General features: G+C 42.9%; 1 protein-coding gene across 4 annotated transcripts in view; it reads right to left on the bottom strand.

Moving 5' to 3' along the window:
- Positions 1-14,129, bottom strand: part of PDE5A (phosphodiesterase 5A) — a 111,121-nt gene extending 96,992 nt beyond the window's left edge. The window contains exon 1 of one of the 4 annotated variants that reach the window (XM_060246857.1): positions 13,999-14,129. In XM_060246857.1, the coding sequence (XP_060102840.1) occupies positions 13,999-14,108 (110 nt within the window). In that variant the 5' untranslated portion in view covers positions 14,109-14,129. Of the gene's footprint in view, positions 1-11,920; positions 11,974-12,290; positions 12,396-13,998 lie in introns of those variants that run through there. The other 3 variants (XM_060246854.1, XM_060246855.1, XM_060246856.1) reach the window with 3 other exon arrangements.
- Positions 14,130-20,217: the final 6,088 nt, after the last annotated feature.

The following is a 20,217-nucleotide window of genomic DNA, read 5'->3' as shown; positions in this document are numbered from 1 at the left end:
GACACGACTTCATGGTAGCTGGGGAGAGGTCTTCCTGTTAGTGCTTTGTCTGTTGCAATGCGGTAAGCTGAATTATTTTTGGTATGAGTGGAACAGGGATAAATAAACCCTTGCTCAGAGAGGCAAGGCAGAACTTTTTCTTCTCCCAAAAACACACGTGTCGAGTGATCATTCCTACAAACCCTGCTTAGCTTCTGAGATCTGAAAAGATCAAGATCAACCATACTTCCTTCCCTTTCACTTCAGACTACAAGGGTGGAATTTAATTTTTTACAGCTCCCCATCATTACGTTGTAAGCATAAAATAGCATGGCTTGCACTAGTATATTTCTTCCATAACTGCACTAGTATATTTCTTCCAGAGATGCCCAAGGTTTCTTAGAGAACAAAGATCAATGTGGGTAAGTATAAGGTGATACAAACAGGACCAAAAAAAAAAAAAAACCCACAACCCCAGTTTTAAAGCATATGCTGAGACTGAGACGGAAGGAGACCTTGGGGTCATAGTGGACTACTAAATGCAACTGTCAACCCAGTATGCCAGGGGTGGCCAACGGTAGCTCTCCAGATGTTTTTTGCCTACAACTCCCCTCAGCCCCAGCCAGCATGGCTAGGGCTGAGGGGAGTTGTAGGCAAAAAACATCTGGAGAGCTACCGTTGGCCACCCCTGTGGTATGCTAAAGTGGCTAAAAAGGCAAATTCTGCTTTGGGGATTATTAGGAAATAAATTTAATATAAAACAACCAATAATATAATGCATCTATGGTGCAGCCTCATTTAGACTACTGTGTACAATGCTGGTCACGGTATCTCATAAAGGACATTGCAAAACTGGAAAAGTACAAAGGAGAGCAACACAGATGATCAAGGGGCTAGGGCACATTTCCTATAAGGAAATGCTGAAGAATCTGGAACTTTTCAGTTTACAAAAGAGATGAGACAAGATAGAGGTTTTTAAAATTATGCACAAGGCAGAGGGGGGCGGGTTAAGCTGGAGATCTATCACTACTACAACTGATTTTCAAGTGACAGAAGTCAGTTAACCTGGAGAAAACAACCACTTTGCAAGGTGGAGTTTAGGGCATTATATCCCATGGAAGTCCTCCCCAACCCTATCTTCCTAAGGTTCCATCCCCAGAATCTCTAGGTGTTTTCCAGCCTGGATCATACAATCCCAGGTAGAGTGGACAGAAGTATTTTTTCTCCCTCTCCCAAAATACTAGAACTCAGTGGCATGCAATGAAGTTGATGGGAACTAGATTCAAAACAGACAAAAAGAAATACTTCTTCAGTTAGGGATTAAAATGTCCACATTCACTGCCAGAAGATTTAGTGATGACTTGGCTTTAAAAGAAGATTAGACAGATTCATATGATGTTTTGGAGAACATTAACAGAGTCCTAAGTTGACAGCACTTCACATAGAGAGAGACACACACAGGATAGGTCTACCAATGGCTACTAGGCATGAAACCCCACAAGGTACCAGTGCCAAGACACCTTGAAACCCCACCTTCAAGATACCAGTGCCAAGACACAACATCAGTGGAAGGCCTTGTCCTCATTGCCTTGTTGTTGGCCCTCTGTAGTAACTGGTTGGTTGCTGTGCAAGGATGCTAGACTAGATGGATCACTGGTCTGATCCAGTAGGACTCATCTCTGTACACTATGGAGTATTTAGAATATGACCTGTGTCTCTGAAGTGTGACTTGGCACAGTCTCTACATTCTACCACTTCCTTTTACCAAGTGTGTAGACCTTGCCTTAGTGTTAAAATCACAGTTGTCAGCCTATGTAGTCCATAGCCCGTAGCTAAGAGTCACAGGGCGGCCACAGGGGGCCATAAGGGGTGAGAGCACGAGGTCACCCCTCTCCCTTCCAGTGTGATTTAAATTGCATGTAAGCTCTGGTTCCCCATCTACCTTTCCTGGAGCTCAGCCTGCAGTGATAACTTCCAGTTCTGAAGTTCAAAAGAAGCTGATTTGAATCTCTGCGCTTCCTCCCCATTTCCCTGCTTTCCTGTGCCTTTCTGGAACTGGGAGCAGCAGGGAATGTTCACAGCTTGTACTCGCTGGCTAGGGAAGATATGTCCTGGCTGTCCTCTTCCCTCCTTTCCTCCCCACTCCAAAAGAACTCTAGCTGCCCTTGCAGCCTGTACAATCTAGAGGCTTTTTCTCCCACCCACCCAAGAACTTACCATTCCGGCTCATGGTGGTGGAAAACAAGACAGCACATGGAGCTCCCAGTTCTTCATGGCCATACTAAGAACTGCCCACCTACCCACTCAGCTTTCAGAATTTGCCCATCCACCCACCCAGCTCTGCTCAGAGTGCTTCAGGGGAGAGCTTGCCAGTGACGCTAGCTGCTTCATGTGCTGAGGCAATTGAGGTGAGGGGTCCCAAGGGGGAGGGGTGAACCAAGGCTTGGGGAGGGGCCTGTAAAATCCACAAGGAGGCTGGACCCTTTGGGCCCAATGGGGTGCTACGGGCCTGGTAGTCCAGCGTTTTAGTTATGATGCTTACAACTCTTCAGCACCAGAATGCTGGGTAAAAACTGCATTCAGCCTATTAACAGGTGATGTTTGTGCCTTGTCACTATCCAATATGTTCAATTATCTATCTATCAGATTTATATCCTGCCCTCCCCAGACAGGCTCAGGGCAGCTAACAACAATTAAAACATTAATAATTAACAAACATAGAATATTAAAATAAAATATATAATAAAACATTTCCATACATATCAACAATCACCAATCCATTCATTTAAAACTAAAACTTAGGGCCTAATACTAAAATAAGATGCTAACATTCACTACATACTTAAGATGGATTATACTGACCACTTTACTGCTATATTTAATTTGTTAAAATAAATGGTTTATTAAATAAAAACCAATGCTTCAGCACATGTAGAGGAACAAAGGTGTCAGATCAAGAGATTGTTTAAGTCACAGGAAGGCTTCTAATTTATTTATTTTACAAACTCCAACCCCCTCTCCAAAAAACCCCATGAGTCAAAAGCTTTAGTGGGTACATGGTTCTGTGTTATATAGTGGCTAGTATCTGGAATCCACAACTGCACTTAAAAATGTAAACAAAAAAGCTTCTGTTTAATTTAAAATACCCTTAAGGACTAGGGTGCAAGCAGGGATGTGGTCTTCACTAGATCTAAGCTGCAGTCAGAGAGAAAGTGTTTCCTTCTACAGCACTGTCAAACAACATAATTCTCACCTCTTGCTAGCGTTATTTTTAAATAAGGCAAACAGTGTGAACTATTTGTTAAAGCAAGAATACCAAAAAAGTACCCTAATGCTAATTTGTTATTCTTGGCTACTTAACAAGCTAACTTGTACAGCTTAACTTTCAGCTATCTAGAATACAAGAACAGCCTAGCCCTATAAGGGATTTCTCATTGTTAATATGGAAAAGGGAACAGTAAAACCACAGGGATAAGAAGGTAAAGGTTTCAAAGAAAATATATGGACTTACACTGCTATTTTTGTTGCCTTCTGATCTCAGGCTCAAAATATCAAAAAAGCAAACAGGACAACTGGGCTCCTTTTGATGTTAATTTAAAAAATCATATATAATGAGCAGGGCCCCCCTGATTCTTTGGTAATTATGTGAAGACATTTTTTCTCTTTTTGAGCAAGACTGCACACAGTACTTTGGTTCCTTGGCTGATGCCTTTCTCTCTATTCCTATCCTGTGTTCCATTTTCCTCCCCCCTGCTTACAGCCACCATATCAGTTGCTTACTCTAGTAACTTTTCATTTATTTCTTTTTCCTGTCAGACAGTTTTGTACATTCCATACTCAAAGGAGTTTGCCAAAAAATAAAATTACAGTCTTATCCTCTATGTTTAACATGAGTCAACACACACATGGGGTGCTCATACAAGGCTGGTTATGGTGCTCATACCATAACCAGCCTTGTATAGAAAGAAATTTGTTCTTTAGCCCTGGGTTTACATCTTTTGATAATCAAAACTATGCTCCACTTATCTTCTAGATCTGGTGTTTACAACTGGAAGAAGCATTTCTTTTGGTTTTATATTTTATTAAATTTATATCCCACCCTCTCCTAGCGGGCTCAGGACGGCTATGTTATAAACATAGTTATAAACACAGCAATTCTGCTGTAATAACATAAGAGAACATAAGAGAAGCCATGTTGGATCAGGCCAATGGCCCATCCAGTCCAACACTCTGTATCACAGTGGCCAAAAAAAAAAATTATTTATATATATAAATATAAATATATATATACACACACACACACACACACACACATATATATATACACACTGTGGCTAATAGCCACTGACGGATCTCTGCTCCATATTTTTATCTAACCCCTCTTGAAGCTGTCTATGCTTGTAGCCGCCACCACCTCCTGTGGCAGTGAATTCCACATGTTAATCACCCTTTGGGTGAAGAAGTACCTCCTTTTATCCATTCTAACCCGACTGCTCACCAATTTCATTGAATGCCCACGAGTTCTTGTATTGTGAGAAAGGGAGAAAAGTACTTCTTTCTCTACCTTCTCCATCCCATGCATAATCTTGTAAACCTCTATCATGTCACCCCACAGTCGACGTTTCTCCAAGCTAAAGAGCCTCAAGCGTTTTAACCTTTCTTCATAGGGAAAGTGTTCCAAATCTTTAATCATTCTAGTTGCCCTTTTCTGCACTTTTTCCAATGCTAAAAATATCCTTTTTGAGGTGCGGTGACCAGAATTACACACAGTATTCCAAATGAGACCGCACCATTCATTTATACAGGGGCATTATGATACTGGCTGATTTGTTTTCAATTCCCTTCCTAATAATTCCCAGCATGGCGTTGGCCTTTTTTATTGCAATCGCACACTGTCTTGACATTTTCAGTTAGTAATCTACCACGACCCTAAGATCTCTCTCTTGGTCAGTCTCTGTCAGTTCACACCCCATCAACTTGTATTTGTAGCTGGGATTCTTGGCCCCAATGTGCAGTACTTTGAACTTGGCCATACTGAATATCATCTGCCACGTTGACACCCACTCACCCAGCCTCAACAGATCCCTTTGAAGTTCCTCACAATCCTCTCTGGTTCTTACCACCCTGAACAATTTAGTGGCAAACTTGGCTACTTCACTGCCTACTCACAACTCCAAATCATTTATGAACAAGTTAAAGAGCATGGGATCCAGTACTGAGCCCTGCGGCACCCCACTACTTACCATCCTCCACTGCGAAGACTGCCCATTTATACCCACTCTCTGCTTCCTATTACTCAGCCAGTTTTTGATCCACAAGAGGACCTGTCCTTTTACTCCATGACTCTCGAGCTTACTACGGAGCCTTTGATAAGGAACTTTATCAAAAGCTTTCTGGAAGCCAAGGTAAACAATATCTATCGGGTCTCCTTTGTCCACATGTTTGTTCACCCCCTCAAAGAAATGTAACAGGTTAGTGAGGCAAGATCTTCCCTTACAGAACCCATGCTGAGTCTTCCTCAATAACTCATGTTCATCAATGTGTCTACTCATTCTGTCCTTGATAATGGTTTCTACCAACTTTCCCAGTATTGAAGTCAGACTGACTGGTCTGTAGTTACCCAGATCTCCTCTGGAACCCTTTTTAAAGATGGGGGTGACATTTGCTACCTTCCAGTCCTCAGGAACGGAGGCAGATTTCAATGAAAGATTACATAATGAAATTCAGTGCTCAGGCTAATTATTGCTTGGGTAAAACAAGTAGAAAAATATAAAATGTATGTTAATGCCTATTACATATTTCAAGGAAATGATCATTCTTATAAAACTTATTTATGTACATGCATAAAGTACAGGGGACTGAACATGGGCTTGGACTCAGATTCAAATCTTTGCTGAGTTGTGTGACAGACGGCATTTTTAAAAAAAAGCTTAGAAGTGCTTTAGAAGGAAAGAACTTAGAAGGAAATAACTGTAAGGGGTTCATTCTTCACATAAACAGAGAGCTTTTAGAGACAGGCTGCTCTAGGCAATGTGTTTGGTTAGCATCAGCTGAGCTGAGGAAGTATAGAGAGAGTTGCATGCTGAGGAGAGAGTCAGTCAGATTTCTGTCTTCACTGAGTTGAGTCTGATTTCCACCTTAGCTGAGAGCAGTTTAACGCAGACAGTGAGCTGGAGAAAACTGGCAAGGAAGTTTTGGAAGTAGGCAAAGATTTCCTTTTGGGTCAAATAAAGAGGATAGATCTTCTAATGAGAGAAGAATTTTCCCACCTAGTCAAAAGAGGGAGTTAGTTCTGAAGAGTGAAGAGATCCCTGGTATGGTTAGAAACTTCCTTTAGAAATGCTGAGAGTCAGTTAAAAATGAAAATAAAATATTTGTAAACTAAAAAGTTTAAAACAAAACATTTAAAACAAAAATTTAAGACTAGTACTTGTATTTCAAGAGAAGGGGTTTGGATACTGGAAAGAGTGTACCAGCCCTCTGAAAACTAAAAGAGTCAGAGAATATTCGAAGAAAGTTACTGTAGTGTTTGGGAAAACACTGGAACAAAAACTTCTCAACATAAAGATTTAAGTAACTGTGAATAGCTTTAAAAACTCTCATTAGTCTGAAATATAAGAACTAATGTCTCTGCGTGTACTGGTTTTACCTCAGAAATTTCAACCCCTAACCTTTCCCCTCTCTATGTTAAATGAACTATTTTGTTATTTTTGAATTTCAAAATGCCTCAAATGCCATTTAAGTTGTTAAATTGGGCTCCTGGTCCCTTCCTCAAGTTCCTGGGCTGAGCCAACAGCGAAAATATCATACTGCGTCAGGGTGTGACAGCCAGAGTTCTTCAGCAAAGAAGAAAACACATTACTAGGGTGGTTCAGTCACAAAAGAGAAATGGAGGGAAAGTCTTGCCTCTGAGGGAGGGAAGTGGACAGAGGTGGTTTTCATAAGTTGCAACTCACCCCGGGTAGCCCACTCTATTTTAGAGAGTTGTAAATTGTAAGACCTCTTAGCTTCTAGATGCTAGGAAATGATACAGATGTAAATTAATATATAGCCAATTGTCAAAGAATTTTAAAGGCTGCTGGACACAACATTATTTTTCCTTATGGAAAACTATTCAGTGTATGAAAGTTTAAAAATCCCATGTGCAATTATCACATATGACAAATGCATATGCATGAACAAAGGGAAGGCATTGTCAATTATGTGTACCTGTTAGGCAAAGATATAACAAAACAGACACAAAACAGGCATTTATCACATATGAATACATGGGATTAATTCAATTCCTTGCATTATGAATTGTGGTTATTACAAACAAACAGGAGATCACAAAAGAAGGCCTGGCAGACACTAGATAAGAAAGGCCTGTGGAAATTTTAGAGAAGTGACTTGCAGCCTGGAAGGGCAGATGGAATACTAGGATAACCAGTAAGCAAAGAGATTGGCATGCAAAGGTTTTTAAGGAACTGAAAAAGGCAGTCCCCTGTGCAAGCACCAGACATTTCTGACTTTGGGGTGACGTCGCATCACAACGTTTTCATGGCAGACACAGAGTGGGTAAAACTGTTTAATGAACTCTTATTCAAACAGATTCTCACTTAAATGCTTTCAGCAGACAATCTTTTGGCTTGCCTCCCATCCAGCCAAATAGTCCTACTTACCTAATAGGAGTAGAAGTGAAGCAAGACATTGGCCAAAGAACTCAGTTTCAGCCCAAGCTCAGCAAGGCTAAAAGGGCTCCAAGCATACTATTACATTCACTGTTTTATGACTAACAAAGGGCATAAGTGAGTTATTCCAAAAGTCTACTACAATAAATTCACAAAAGTGCTACCGTATATTTGTATATTTATACCAGCATCTGCAGTAGGATTTTCCAACAAACTCCCCCTCCACAGATACAAAAGCCACTTCCGTATTCTAGATTCAGGTAAGACATGAAACATAAAAAATGAGCTCTGATTACCAATGATGAAAAAATGCATTCATACTGTAACTTTCAAAGGTACCTTTATCACTTATAATAAGAAAATAAGCATTAAACAACGTTTAAAGACTTCTAAGAATTTGGTAAGGACCTGTCTAGGCTTTAGGAACATGGATACAGTCAAAAGTTCCACCTATCAGCTGCTTGTTAAGGAAAAAGAGACAACTGGGGACGCAATCTAGCCCACTCCTTCCAAATATTTCTTCAGTCCAGCATTGCAGAGACAGAATTACATGTACATATGTAAAGCCTGGGAGGACCGCACCAAGAATGTTTATATAGCCTGAACTTTAGTACAGTTCTGATATAAATAAAATGCAGTTCTTTCAGAGAAACAAATGAAATGTGCTGGAACATAAAAATTATGTGACAACATGGAGCAAAAACTTAGGAAGCTACAATAAAACATTTCAGTTTAGAAATTAAGACTTTTTTCTGTAAAACTGACGCTGTAATCTGAAGGCCATGCTGTGGAAATACTGAATACTATAAATTAAGGAGGGCATCCTTTTCCTTATTTATCCCACCGAATGCATCCAGGAAAACCTGCACAGACCCTGGCTTCATACAGTTCAACTAAACCGTATCAAGCCATCACATAGAAACATACATTGCGCCAACATTTCTGTATTACGACCAATTATTATAAAGTGCATTCTCAGACACTCAGAAAGGATGCAAGGATTTGTTACCCATCAAAGTGTGAATCAAAGGATTAATCCTTCCCATAAGTATTTATTTATATAGAAGACTTCAGTGCACAATGTTGTATGAAGTGATGATTTTAATCCACTCCAGACAGAAGTTATTCTGAATCTGCATGGAGTTAATTAAAAGTAAAATCTGTGCAGATGAAAGGTACCCCTGTATTACTGTAAATATAAAATAATAACCAGGGTAAATGCTCCCAGCAGACACTTAAGCCTGAATTACGCAACTGAATTAACAGGAAACCAGTGAAGATCTCTGTTGCAGAGTAGAAGGGACAGGAGCCCTGAATGTCAAGGAAAGGACTGCAGAAGTCACTCACTTGACTTTCCATAACCGTACTACACCTGCTTAGTTTAGCACTCCACACCTGCAAGTCCTTATGTATATCTGCAGTCTAAGGAGCTATTTCCATAAGTAAACAGACTGACATAACGAAGTCCTTACAGTGCTGGGTTGGACTGTTACAAAATTAACTTTCCCAGGACTGTTACAAAATTAACTTTCCACAGGAGACAAGTCTCATAATTTGATTTTTACATGTATGCTGTCAGCACAATGTGGTACATAGTGATTCACGTAAACTATCAACACAGTCGATCAACCCGGAACTCAGAAATCAATGCTGTGTGATTATGCAAGCTGCTGAGCACCCTCTGAACATTTCTGTTACTGCAGTCCAAAGTGGACTTAGTTTACACACTTAAGTTAAGGGTTTAGGTGGGTGTGGGTCTGCTAAGAGCTCCACTGTGTGTATCTTGAGTAGACTTAAGCAGGACTGCATTGTTAGAAGATATTGAAGAAGATATTGGATTTATATTCCGCCCTCCACTCCAAAGAGTCTCAGAGCGGCTCACAATCTCCTTTACCTTCCTCCCCCACAACAGACACCCTGTGAGGTGGGTGGGGCTAGAGAGGGCTCTCACAGCAGCTGCCCTTTCAAGGACAACCTCTGCCATAGCTATGGCTGACCCAAGGCCATGCTAGCATGTGCAAGTGAAGGAGTGGGGAATCAAACCCGGTTCTCCCAGATAAGAGTCTGCACACTTAACCACTACACCAAACTGGCAAACTGTTAGTGCACTGATCCTATGCAAAATGAGATGCACTGAGTAAAACTCTCAAACTGGAAACTTTAGGATTACAGAGTTCAGCATGAATATACCGATTGTTACAGTTTTAGATTATATGACACCCCCTGTAATATGAAAGTACTTTTAAAAGTTATATGGCATTACAAAGCTGTTTTCAAACAAGCGCTAAAATTACCAGCAGGAAACATCAATTATGTTAGGAATAAGATATTACACTTTGTCAAAATCACACCCCATCTCTAATATTAGGAGTTTCTTGGGAATATATGATAACCAACTATGTGTTGCCAAGTATTAATATTAATAGATTTCTGTATTTGTTCTGTACTACTTTCAGTTTCTATCATTGCAATCCTACAAAAAGACATATGGGAGCAAGTTCCTCTGAAATCCTTTTGCATAAACATGCAAGGGGTCAGAATGTAAGGGAAGAATGTTTCCAGATAAACTGCTATTTCTTGAAACTAGTTCAAGTAGCACATGCCTGCCTGTCAAATAAAACTATCCTAGTAAAGAATCTGCCAGTATAATACACATAGGGCAAATACAAAGCCTGTACCAGTGCTATAAGCATGTTACAATCAGGGATACCAAGCACATTCAAAAGGCAAGATTGCTTTGGTGGACACTTATGTAAGAAATAAAACAATTACATATTAATACAAGTAATTACAACAATATACTAAAATATATATGTTCATGTTCGTTCTCTCTCTCTCATTATATATATATATAATATTATGTTCTGGGGCTATCTATAACAGTACATAAAAACATATCAAAGTATGATTATGCATTTGGACTATTAACGTAAAAACGTACCAAAGTGTTATGTACTTGGGGGCTACATACAGCAGTATATAAAACATACTGAAGTGAAGTTTATAAAACAGTATATAAACAGTATATAAAACATACTGAAGTTTTATGCATTTGGGTGGTCAAAAGAAGCAAATGATATTTAGCTGATCGAAAAGCCAGATGATGAATGAATTAATTACCTGATTTAATTTAAATCAGTTTGCCAGAACCTCAGTATGAGAGATACTGAAGGAAGGTAGTTTGCACTTCAACAAAATCTACCATGTTGTTAGGGGGGGAAACAATCTTTAACTCCCCACCACCACCATTCCCTGTTACATTAATACACCCATATAGGGCTTTTTTTCCTGGGAGAACATGGCAGAATGAAGTTCTGGAACCTCTTCACCGAAACAAAATACTCAAAAAACATTTTAAAAGTTTATGATGGGCACGTATGCATTTTTACTTCATTTCCCTCGAGAGTTCTGGCACCTCTTTCCAGAAAAAAAAAAGCCCTGCACCCAAATAAAAACAGATTAAAACAAACAGCCTCATTCATTAAAAATTATGCTTGCCGTTGAAGAATGGCCCTGGAATCAAATAACTGAACATAACGTACTATACAGTTTAGAGCTCGTTGACCTGATTATTACGCACACACTACCTAGTATGTATAACAATACAGGTGCCTAAGGCACCCATGAGCAACCTTGTCTACCTTCACCTCATATTCCATATTCACAGTACTTCTGGGTGCATTCTACCAATATTCTGTCTAGGGCAGTATTTTGCTGTGATGCATAGCAATACTGAACTACTACACAAAATAAACACAAGTATTTGTGAAACCGCATCCCAAGTATCACAAGATTCCAACAGCAGAGCTGTGGTTTTGCACTTCAGTTGCTTTTACACAGTTATTTAAAATGCTGCACCCGATTTTTTTTTTTTCAAAACAGTTATGCTATCTTCCATATCTTGCAGGAGGCCAAGCCCCCAAACAAAACACATTACATGGGAACAAGTTTCCGCTGAAGCCAGTAGTTCTTCTACTGCACAAATTAGGCTGCATTTTTAAAATCCTATTCATTTAACAGGATGTGGGGAGCCTAGCTATAGGGCAGGCAGTATTGCAGGCCATGTGAGGGGTGAAGCGTCTGAGCCCAATTGCCCACGCTGGCCTCGAAGGTTTCCTAAAGTTCTTGGAGAGCCCTGCTGCCCCAGCCCCTTGGAGAAGCGGCGAGCGGGCGGAGGCGGAAAGGGACCTTGCCAGCCCCAGATGGTCTCCGGGAAGGCGGTGACCTGTGCAACCTGCAAGTCAATAATTAATGGGAACCTCTCGTCTTACCGCACCGTCCCAGGCGGAGAGGCACAGCCGCGTCCAGCTCATTCCAACCCCATCAGTCCCCTCCCCGATCAGTAAGCTGAGTGAGTGAGTGCGAGCAGCAGCCGCCGGAACAGATGGCGAAGCCCTGGAGGGAGGCAGAAAGCGGCGAGAGGCGATCCCGGCGGCGCTCAGTAGGCAACTCGGGAGATTTCCCAGCGGCAAGCTCTCCAGTGAGCCCCACCAGGAGCTCTGGCCATCGCTCGCCCGGCGCATCGTCCCCGCTTTGTTCGTAAGAGAACTATTCAAAATGGAAACCTGACTCCACTTCTAAAAATAGTGGCGGTCCCGCGGGCTGGGGGTGCAAACCCTGAAAGGGAAAGAAGGAGAATACCTCGCTTTGTCTCCAAAAGGCAGCATGTCAAACAAGCGGTGAGACAGACCAGGCGAGCTCCTTTGATCTCCACATTCAAGCTTTGAGGAGCACTTGCGGCCTCTCCCCCCCCCCCCCAAGACCCCACCCTCGGATAATAAATTCCCGAGAAAAAGTTCTTGCCCTGGCGGGGCTGCTGCTAATTCTGTGTAGCTCAGCGCTGCCTCCTGGCGGAGAACGGCGCTCGCCAGACAGAGAGCCTCGTCGAAGAAGAGGGCTGTCAAAACCCGCAGCATCACGAGCGCGCCGCTAACTTCTCGCCCCGCCGCGGGATCGCCAGCGCTCTCTCATCCCCACGAGTCCCACGCCGTCGGTAGTACGCAGCCAAGCCATGGAGAAGCGCCATCGCCCCCCACCCCCGGGCCCCAAATCGCCTACACCTCTCATCTGACTGCAACCGCTCCTGCCCCGTTTTTCTCCAGTTGCCCCTTACAGAGTCCATAAGGCTATATGGCAAGGGCAGCAACCAACCTCCACTCGCTAATCCGTGCAACTGAGTCACAGAACTGTGGAGGTGGGTTTCTTGGGGGGGAATTTAATCCAACTCCAAACTCCTCTGTACTCAAATCCCAGAAAACTCCACAGTAAATTAACATTTTCTTGCAACTTTGTCCACGCCCAACGGAAATATCTCCTGTGTTCTCGCACAGTTTTAGAAGCCGGTCCCCACTACTGGGGGCAGTTTGCAGTCACTCCCCGCACACTTTCGAGCTGTGAAACTGCAAGAAACGCCGAGATCTTCAACAGAATTCCCGTAGAAGTGGGATATCCCAGAATAAAGAACATTCGAGTCGCTACATTATATGGAAGTGTGCCTAAAGGCATATAAAGGACTACTTAGAAAACCCGGGCTGATTTATGTGATTTTAAGGAATTCTTGCAAAAAGCAGAAATGCACTCTGATCCTATGCCTAATTAGTCGGAAGTTCAATGGGACTCCCTTCCTTCCAAGCATGCACTGGTCTACAGCTGCTGAATCGCAGATATGCCTTGTTGGTTTGGAAGCAGCAGCACTTCAATTCCACATAATTACGTGAAGAGCCGCACTTTGCAATACAAGTTCACTAAAAACCTCCCTGAGCGTCAATGGCCATAGTCCCGCAAGTGTTTACACTCTCGCAACTGCATGATCAGAAGCAACAAGTCTCCAATAAATCCGCGGTTGCAATCTTAGGACTCTATCTAGTCTCAGGGAACTAAAACAAGGAGGCTGTGTGCTCCACTGGACCCAGCAACTTTGCTTTATACGGGGGGGTGGAAGGCGCTATTAACAAGCGCCATAAACGAAAGCTGAAATGTTATCTCGAGCGTGGGAGCTCTGCTGCTGCTTTCAACAGGGAATCTGTCCTCGGCTCTTTGACTATTGCTGGTCAATGAACTCTCTCACGAGGCGCTGCAGAGAAAGGGCGCGCTCAACCTCGGCAGCCAGCGGCGCAAGAGCTTCCCTGGAACTTGGGCAAAAGCTGCCAACCGACGGCGTGCCTCGCACCGCAGAGGAGCCCAAGAGAATCATTTGCCTGCTGGGAGGTTGGGGCCGCCAACACGGAGCGGCTGTTTGTTTGTCGCTTTGCAGCTTGCAGGGGGCGAAAGCCACGTTTGCTTTGCCTTTGGGTTTGTGTTTCTTTCAGGGGACGCTCTTCCCGTCTCACCCCGTCCCAGCTGCTCTTACCTCGTTGCTTTCTTCACAAAGTAAGAGCGGCTGAAGTCCCCGTGATCGTCCAGCCACGCTTCCACCGCTTCCTGCTGCAGCTGCTGCCCGGGCTGGCAGCCGCCTTCCATGGTCTGCTCTTCCCTCCGCTCTCTGCCGGTGCCCCTCCCCCGGTGAGAGCGGCGGCGGCAGCGCCGGACCCCAGCAGCGGCCCCTCCTCTCGCGCTTGTGGGTTTCACCTCCTGACCCCGCGCCCTCAGCTGAAGCAGGCCAGGAGAGCCCTTCGCCCACTCCCGCGGAGGCCGGATCCTGGCGCCCGATCAGCTCTCCGCTCTGCCCTTCCTCCTCCCCGGGTGTTTCGGCTCTGGGGGCTCCCAGGTGTCCGCCCCGAGTAGCCGGCGAAGCGCCAGCTCCCCGCCTCCTCCTCCTCCTCGGTGAGCGCAGCCTGCTTGGGCTCCAGCCCCCACGGGGCAGCGCGGCTCCACCTCTCGCTCCCGGCCTGCCGCCGCAGCTCCCCCAAGGAGGGACTCCTCCCGCCGCCGCCGCCTCTGCCCGCAGAAAGTCCACGCGGCGCTCCTTCCCAGGGCAGGCACGCCTCGCCCCGCCGGGCGGCTCCGTCTCATTCATTTCAAGCGAGGGGGCTTTCGGAGGACCGAAGGCGCGGCCGAGCTCTTTCCGCCTTTCTGGACCGGCACGTGAGGACCGTTTCCACTTTTAGACAGGCCCCTCTAAAAGCCTACCTGGTTGTGTGTGCGCTTGGATGCACCGGTGAGGAAATGGAATGTACCTTTATACTTAGCCGGTGTAAATTTTACGTTTTGATGCTGGGAATTTAAACCCAGACAAACAAATGAAACTTTGCAACACCAAGCAACATGTGTGCAAAAGCCCTAACCTGCATTTGAGCATTTCTTATAAATATTTACGTACAAATGTGAATGGTTCTAAGAAGGGCAGGTTTTTTGTTTTGTTTTTTTAAAAAAATCAAAACTAAAATATAGCCAATGTAAACTCTACATATGAACTGCAGAAGGGAAATCCAAAACCTGGTTTAAAATTCACCACTAAGTTGACAACAACTGGGATTCAGTGAAACTGGGGACCTCCATAATATGTTTACAATAACAGCTATGTATTCTAAAATCGCCAAAAATGTGCAGAGCGCCCTTTCCTTACAGCTGAATAATCAACGCATGAGGTTTCTAAGGAGCAGGCTTGCACCCATGGTGCCTCTTTTCAGGAATTACAGTTTGCTTCCACACCAAAGTTGAGATTCAGTTAGCCATCCAAACTGAAGCAGGGTGTGTGTTTGTGCACACACACATACACAACCCCCTCCACGTGGTGACCAAACATGCAGAGAGAGAGTAGGCATAGGACATTGGCCCCATCCATGACCTCCATGTGATCTCTGGTTCATGAGCATGGTGCTTATGTGTGAAGGCAGCATCCATGTATATGATCCTTCCTGGTGATGTTTGGGAAGCAGCATCCTTGATCACAAGGAGGAAGTGTACAGGTGACTACTGGCGCTGTGCCTAGTGTCATGAGCCCTGATGAGGAGGAACTGGAAGGTTAACAGACCTGGAAGAGTTGGCAGCCAGTTCCTCAGCTGAACAAACAGCAGCTGGCCCATCAATCACTCTCCAGGCACCAGTGTCAGCTGTTGATGATCAAGCCCCTCCAAGCTCTCCTCCTCTCATCTCAAGAGTTCGAAGCAGGCTCCGGAAAGAACTTTCAGAGCGAAGACATGAGGCACACCGATGCTTCAGCTCTCTCAGCCCTAAGTTCTAGCAGAGTCACTACCACCCAGGGAGCAGGCTGATTGAGACTCCCATATAGCTCCTACCCAGGACCTGGTAACCTTGTGGAAGCCACAAGTCTATTCGCTGGCTTGCATCCGCACTCCTTCCTGATCCTGGCCTGCTTGATTTCCTTGGCACCCTGATCTTTTGGCTTTTGGACATTGACTTCTGATTCCGGTTTGTGATTCTGCATTGGTGACTTGGCTCCTGCTTGGCTTCCTGGACTTGGATTGGCTTTGGACTCCTGCCTGCCTGCACCCTGAGAACGTGACACATAGGTACTGATCTTATGCAGAGGTGGGGGGTGCAGCAAACTCATTTCTGCCTGCCATCTCTCTACACAGTCAGTGTGCAGAGAGGTTACCTGTAGAGAAGTATAAAAAGGGTACCAACCCATGGGGTGATGTCACATCATGAAGTTTTCTTGGAAGACTTTTTTATGGGGTGGTTTGCCATTGCCTTCCTCAGTCATCTAAAGTCATCCCTTAATTTTCCACTTAAGGTTTTTGGATTTTCTCCTGTGCTTTGATCTTTCATAAACCTGTCTTGATATGATCATAGAATCATACAGTTGCCACTTTAGGGTCATCCAGTCCAACCCCCTGTACAATGCAGGTAACTAAGAAATATTTCCCACACACACACACACCAGTGACACCCGCTCCACACCCAAAAGAAAGAAACCAAGAAACCTTCCAGGATCCTTGACCAAACTGGCCTGGAGAAAAATTCTACCTGACCCCAAAGTGGTGAACAGCATTCCCTGGCCATGTAAGAAAGGACCACAACAACTAAGCAGTGATGCAACCCTTCCTGCCCTCCTCATGATCTACCTAAGTTCACAGAATCAGTTTAGCTGTCTGATGGCCATCCAGCCTGTTTAAAAACTTACAAAGAAAGAGAGCACACCCCCACCCCTGAGGAAGCCTGTTCTGCTGAGGAACTGCTCTAACTTTCAGGAAGTTTTTCCTAATGTTTAGTTGAAAACTCTTCTGATTTAATTTCAACCCATTGGTTCTGGTACAACCTCCTGGAGCCATAAAAAACAACTATGCACTGTCCTCTATTTTATATCCCTTCAAATACTTGAAGATGGTGATCGTATCACCTCTCCAGGCTAAGCATACCCACCTCCTTCAACCTTTCCTCATAGGACTTGGTCTCCAGACCCCTCACCATCTTTGAACCTCACGATCTGCTCTGAACAGGTTCCAGCTTGTCCATATCCTTCTTAAACTGTGGTGCCCAAAACTGATCACAATACTCTAGGTGAGGTCTAACCAGAGCAGCGTAAAGCAATACCATCACATCGTGTGACCTGGACACTGCACTGCTGTTGATATAGACCCAAATTGCATTGGCCTTTTTAGCTACCACTGATACCAGAGCGCTGCCCAATAAAGAGGATAACCCTAAAAGACATGGGGGCCCCCTCGAGATAGCCTGTGTGTCCCTAGAAGGCCCCAAGATGGAGACCAGGAAAACTCCATGTTGGAAGGCTGGGCTGCATAGGCAAGGCATGCCTCTGAGCAACCTTCCACCCCCCACCCGCTTCTTTTTCAGATAGACACAATGGGAAAATACAGGAATGTGCCAGTGAATGGGTAATCCCTTCAATGTCTCTTCCCTTCTAGTGACTCATCCTCACTCTGTCAATATGCTCATTGTGGTGTTATTGCATTGTTTCCTGGAATGTCAAAACTAAATTGTCACCTAAACTGCCCTTCCTGAGTGGCCATACAGGTACAATTTTCACCTTTTATTTTACCCCCAGACACCTATTGTAATGACCAGGTAAGGCCATCATCTCCCATCTCCCCACCATCAAGCCCCCACGGAGAAAACTTCCCCTTCCCAACCCTATAACTATCCAAGTCTGGAGTCACAGGGTGTGCACTTTTTTAGGTGCCTTGACAGTTTGTACCCACCTATATGCCCTGTTATCAGGTTCCTTTGGGGCAGGTCACGCTGGCCATGCCTGCTTCCACCTTCATTTTTCCACAGACATCCTCCACCTTCTAGAAAGGTAGTATACCCTGTCTGTCTCCCCTTGTTTCTTGCTATCTCGCACCCCTTTATTTCTTAGGTCTATGTGTGTGCTTAATATAATCTATGTGTAAAGAGTGATTGTATTGTAACACCTACATTATTTTCATTAAACAATTTCAAATTTCATTCTCATGTGCAGTCATTTCTTAAGCACCTAACCTTCGTATCATTGGTAAAAGATCTCAGCTTCTCAAAGCTCATGCTTAGGTGTTTCAGCTAATTTCCCCATTAAAAAGGAAATCCAGTGCACTTTCTGTAACACTGCATCACACATTGCTGACTCATGTTCAGTGTATGGTCTCCTAGATCCTTTTCACACATACTACTGCCAAGACAAATATTCTCCTTCCTACAATTACGGATTTGATTTTTCCTACCTAAATGCAGAACTTTACATTTATCCCCATTAAAATTCATTTTATTTGTTTTAACCCAGCTTTCCAGCCTGTCATGATCATCCTGTATCCTGACTCTGTCTTCTACTGCATTTTCAACCGTCTCAATTTAGTATTACCTGCAAATTTAATAAGCATTCCCTCTGTTCCTTCCTCCAAATCATTTAGAAAGATGTTGAACAAAACAGGTTCCAACACAGATCCTTGAGGTACTCCACTTGTCACTCCTCTCCAAGATTCACAAGCACTCTAAACAGAGGCTAGATGACCATCTGACAGCAATGAGGATCCTGTGAGTTTAGGGGCAGGTATTTGTGAATTTCCTGCATTGTGCAGGGGTTGGACTAGATGACCCTGGAGGTTCCTCCCAACTCTGATTCTATGATTCTTTGGGTGTGATCTGTCAACACATTTTACCAAGTTGTCAACAAGAATATTATGTGAAACCTTATCAAAAGCCTTAGTGAAATAAAGATAAACTATGTCTACAGCATTCCCCTAATCCAGCAAGGGAGTAATGTTAAAAAAGAGAGGTAAGGTTAGTCTGGCATTACTTGTTCTTGAGAATCCCATGCTGGCTCTTAGTAATCCCTCTCCTGTTATTTTTATTACTTCTGCTGGCACTATCCATAGTGGTTTTCTCTCATCACCATATTTCTTATACTTCATCCAAATATTTAGCAGATTATTTCTTATGTAATGGTGAGAGAAAAAACCATCCATCTTTTTCTTCCCATAGTACATATAAGCATGCCAGCCGAATTTATTTCCATGACCTTCCAACATTAAAAGTTTTTTATTCAATAACATCACCCAATCCTTTATCCACACTAAACCAACTGCTTCATGATATAATCTTAAATCTGGTAATTGGAATCCTCCTCTTTCTTTAGCATCTATTAAAACTTTCATTTTAATCCTTGGTTTCTTTCCAGCCCATATAAATTCTGAAATCTTTCTTTGCCATTTATTAAATTGTTTACTGTCTTTCACAATCGGAATAGTTTGGAATAAATACATTATTCTCGGCAAAATGTTCATCAAAATTGCAGCTATTCTACCAAGCAATGACAAATTAAGCTTGCTCCACTTTATCATATCTTCATCCATTTTACGCCCTAACTTTTCATAAGTATTTTTAAACAGATCAATGTTCTTTGTTATTTCCACACCCAAATATTTTACTTTAGAGGTAACTTCACATCCCGTTAACCTCTGCAATTCCTTTTGTTTATTTACTTGCATATTTTTACATAAAAGTTTTGATTTTTCTTTATTAACATAAAGTCCCGCCAATTCTCCAAAATCTTGTATTTTAGCTAACAACAAAGGTGTAACTTGTGTAGGATTTTCATTTATAAACATTATATCATCTGCAAATGCTCTATATTTATAGGTAAATCCTTTAATTCTCATTCCTTCTATTTCTTTATCGTCTTGTATTTGCATCAATAAGATTTCAAGATTTCAATAAACAACAATGGTGAAAGCGGACAACCTTGTCTTGTACCTTTGCTGATTATCATTTCATCTGTAAGATCTGCATTTATATATAGCCTTGCACATTGCTCAGTATATATTGCCTTTATCATTCTTATAAAGTTTTCTCCCAACTTTATTTTTTCCATTACTGCAAACATAAAGTTGCAGTTCAAATTGTCAAAAGCTTTCTCTGCATCCGCAAAAAATAATGCAACTTCCTTCTCTGGATGTCTTTCATAATATTCTACAATATTTACAACAGTTCTAATATTGTTTATTATTTGCCTTTTAGGGAGAAAACCCGCTTGATCTTCCTTTATAAAATTTATTAAATATTGTTTAAGCCGTTCTGCCAAGATTCTTGTGTATATCTTATAATCATTATTTAATAATTAAATTGGTCTATAATTCTTTACATTCGTGACATCTCTTTCTTCCTTTGGAATTAACGAAATTACAGTTTCTTTCCATGTATTTGGTATTTTCCCATTTAATCTTATCGCATTCAT

This window comes from Heteronotia binoei, chromosome 9, assembly GCF_032191835.1.
Source record: "Heteronotia binoei isolate CCM8104 ecotype False Entrance Well chromosome 9, APGP_CSIRO_Hbin_v1, whole genome shotgun sequence".
In the NCBI taxonomy this organism is placed as follows: domain Eukaryota; kingdom Metazoa; phylum Chordata; class Lepidosauria; order Squamata; family Gekkonidae; genus Heteronotia; species Heteronotia binoei.
This window is presented reverse-complemented; position numbering and strand designations above follow the sequence as displayed.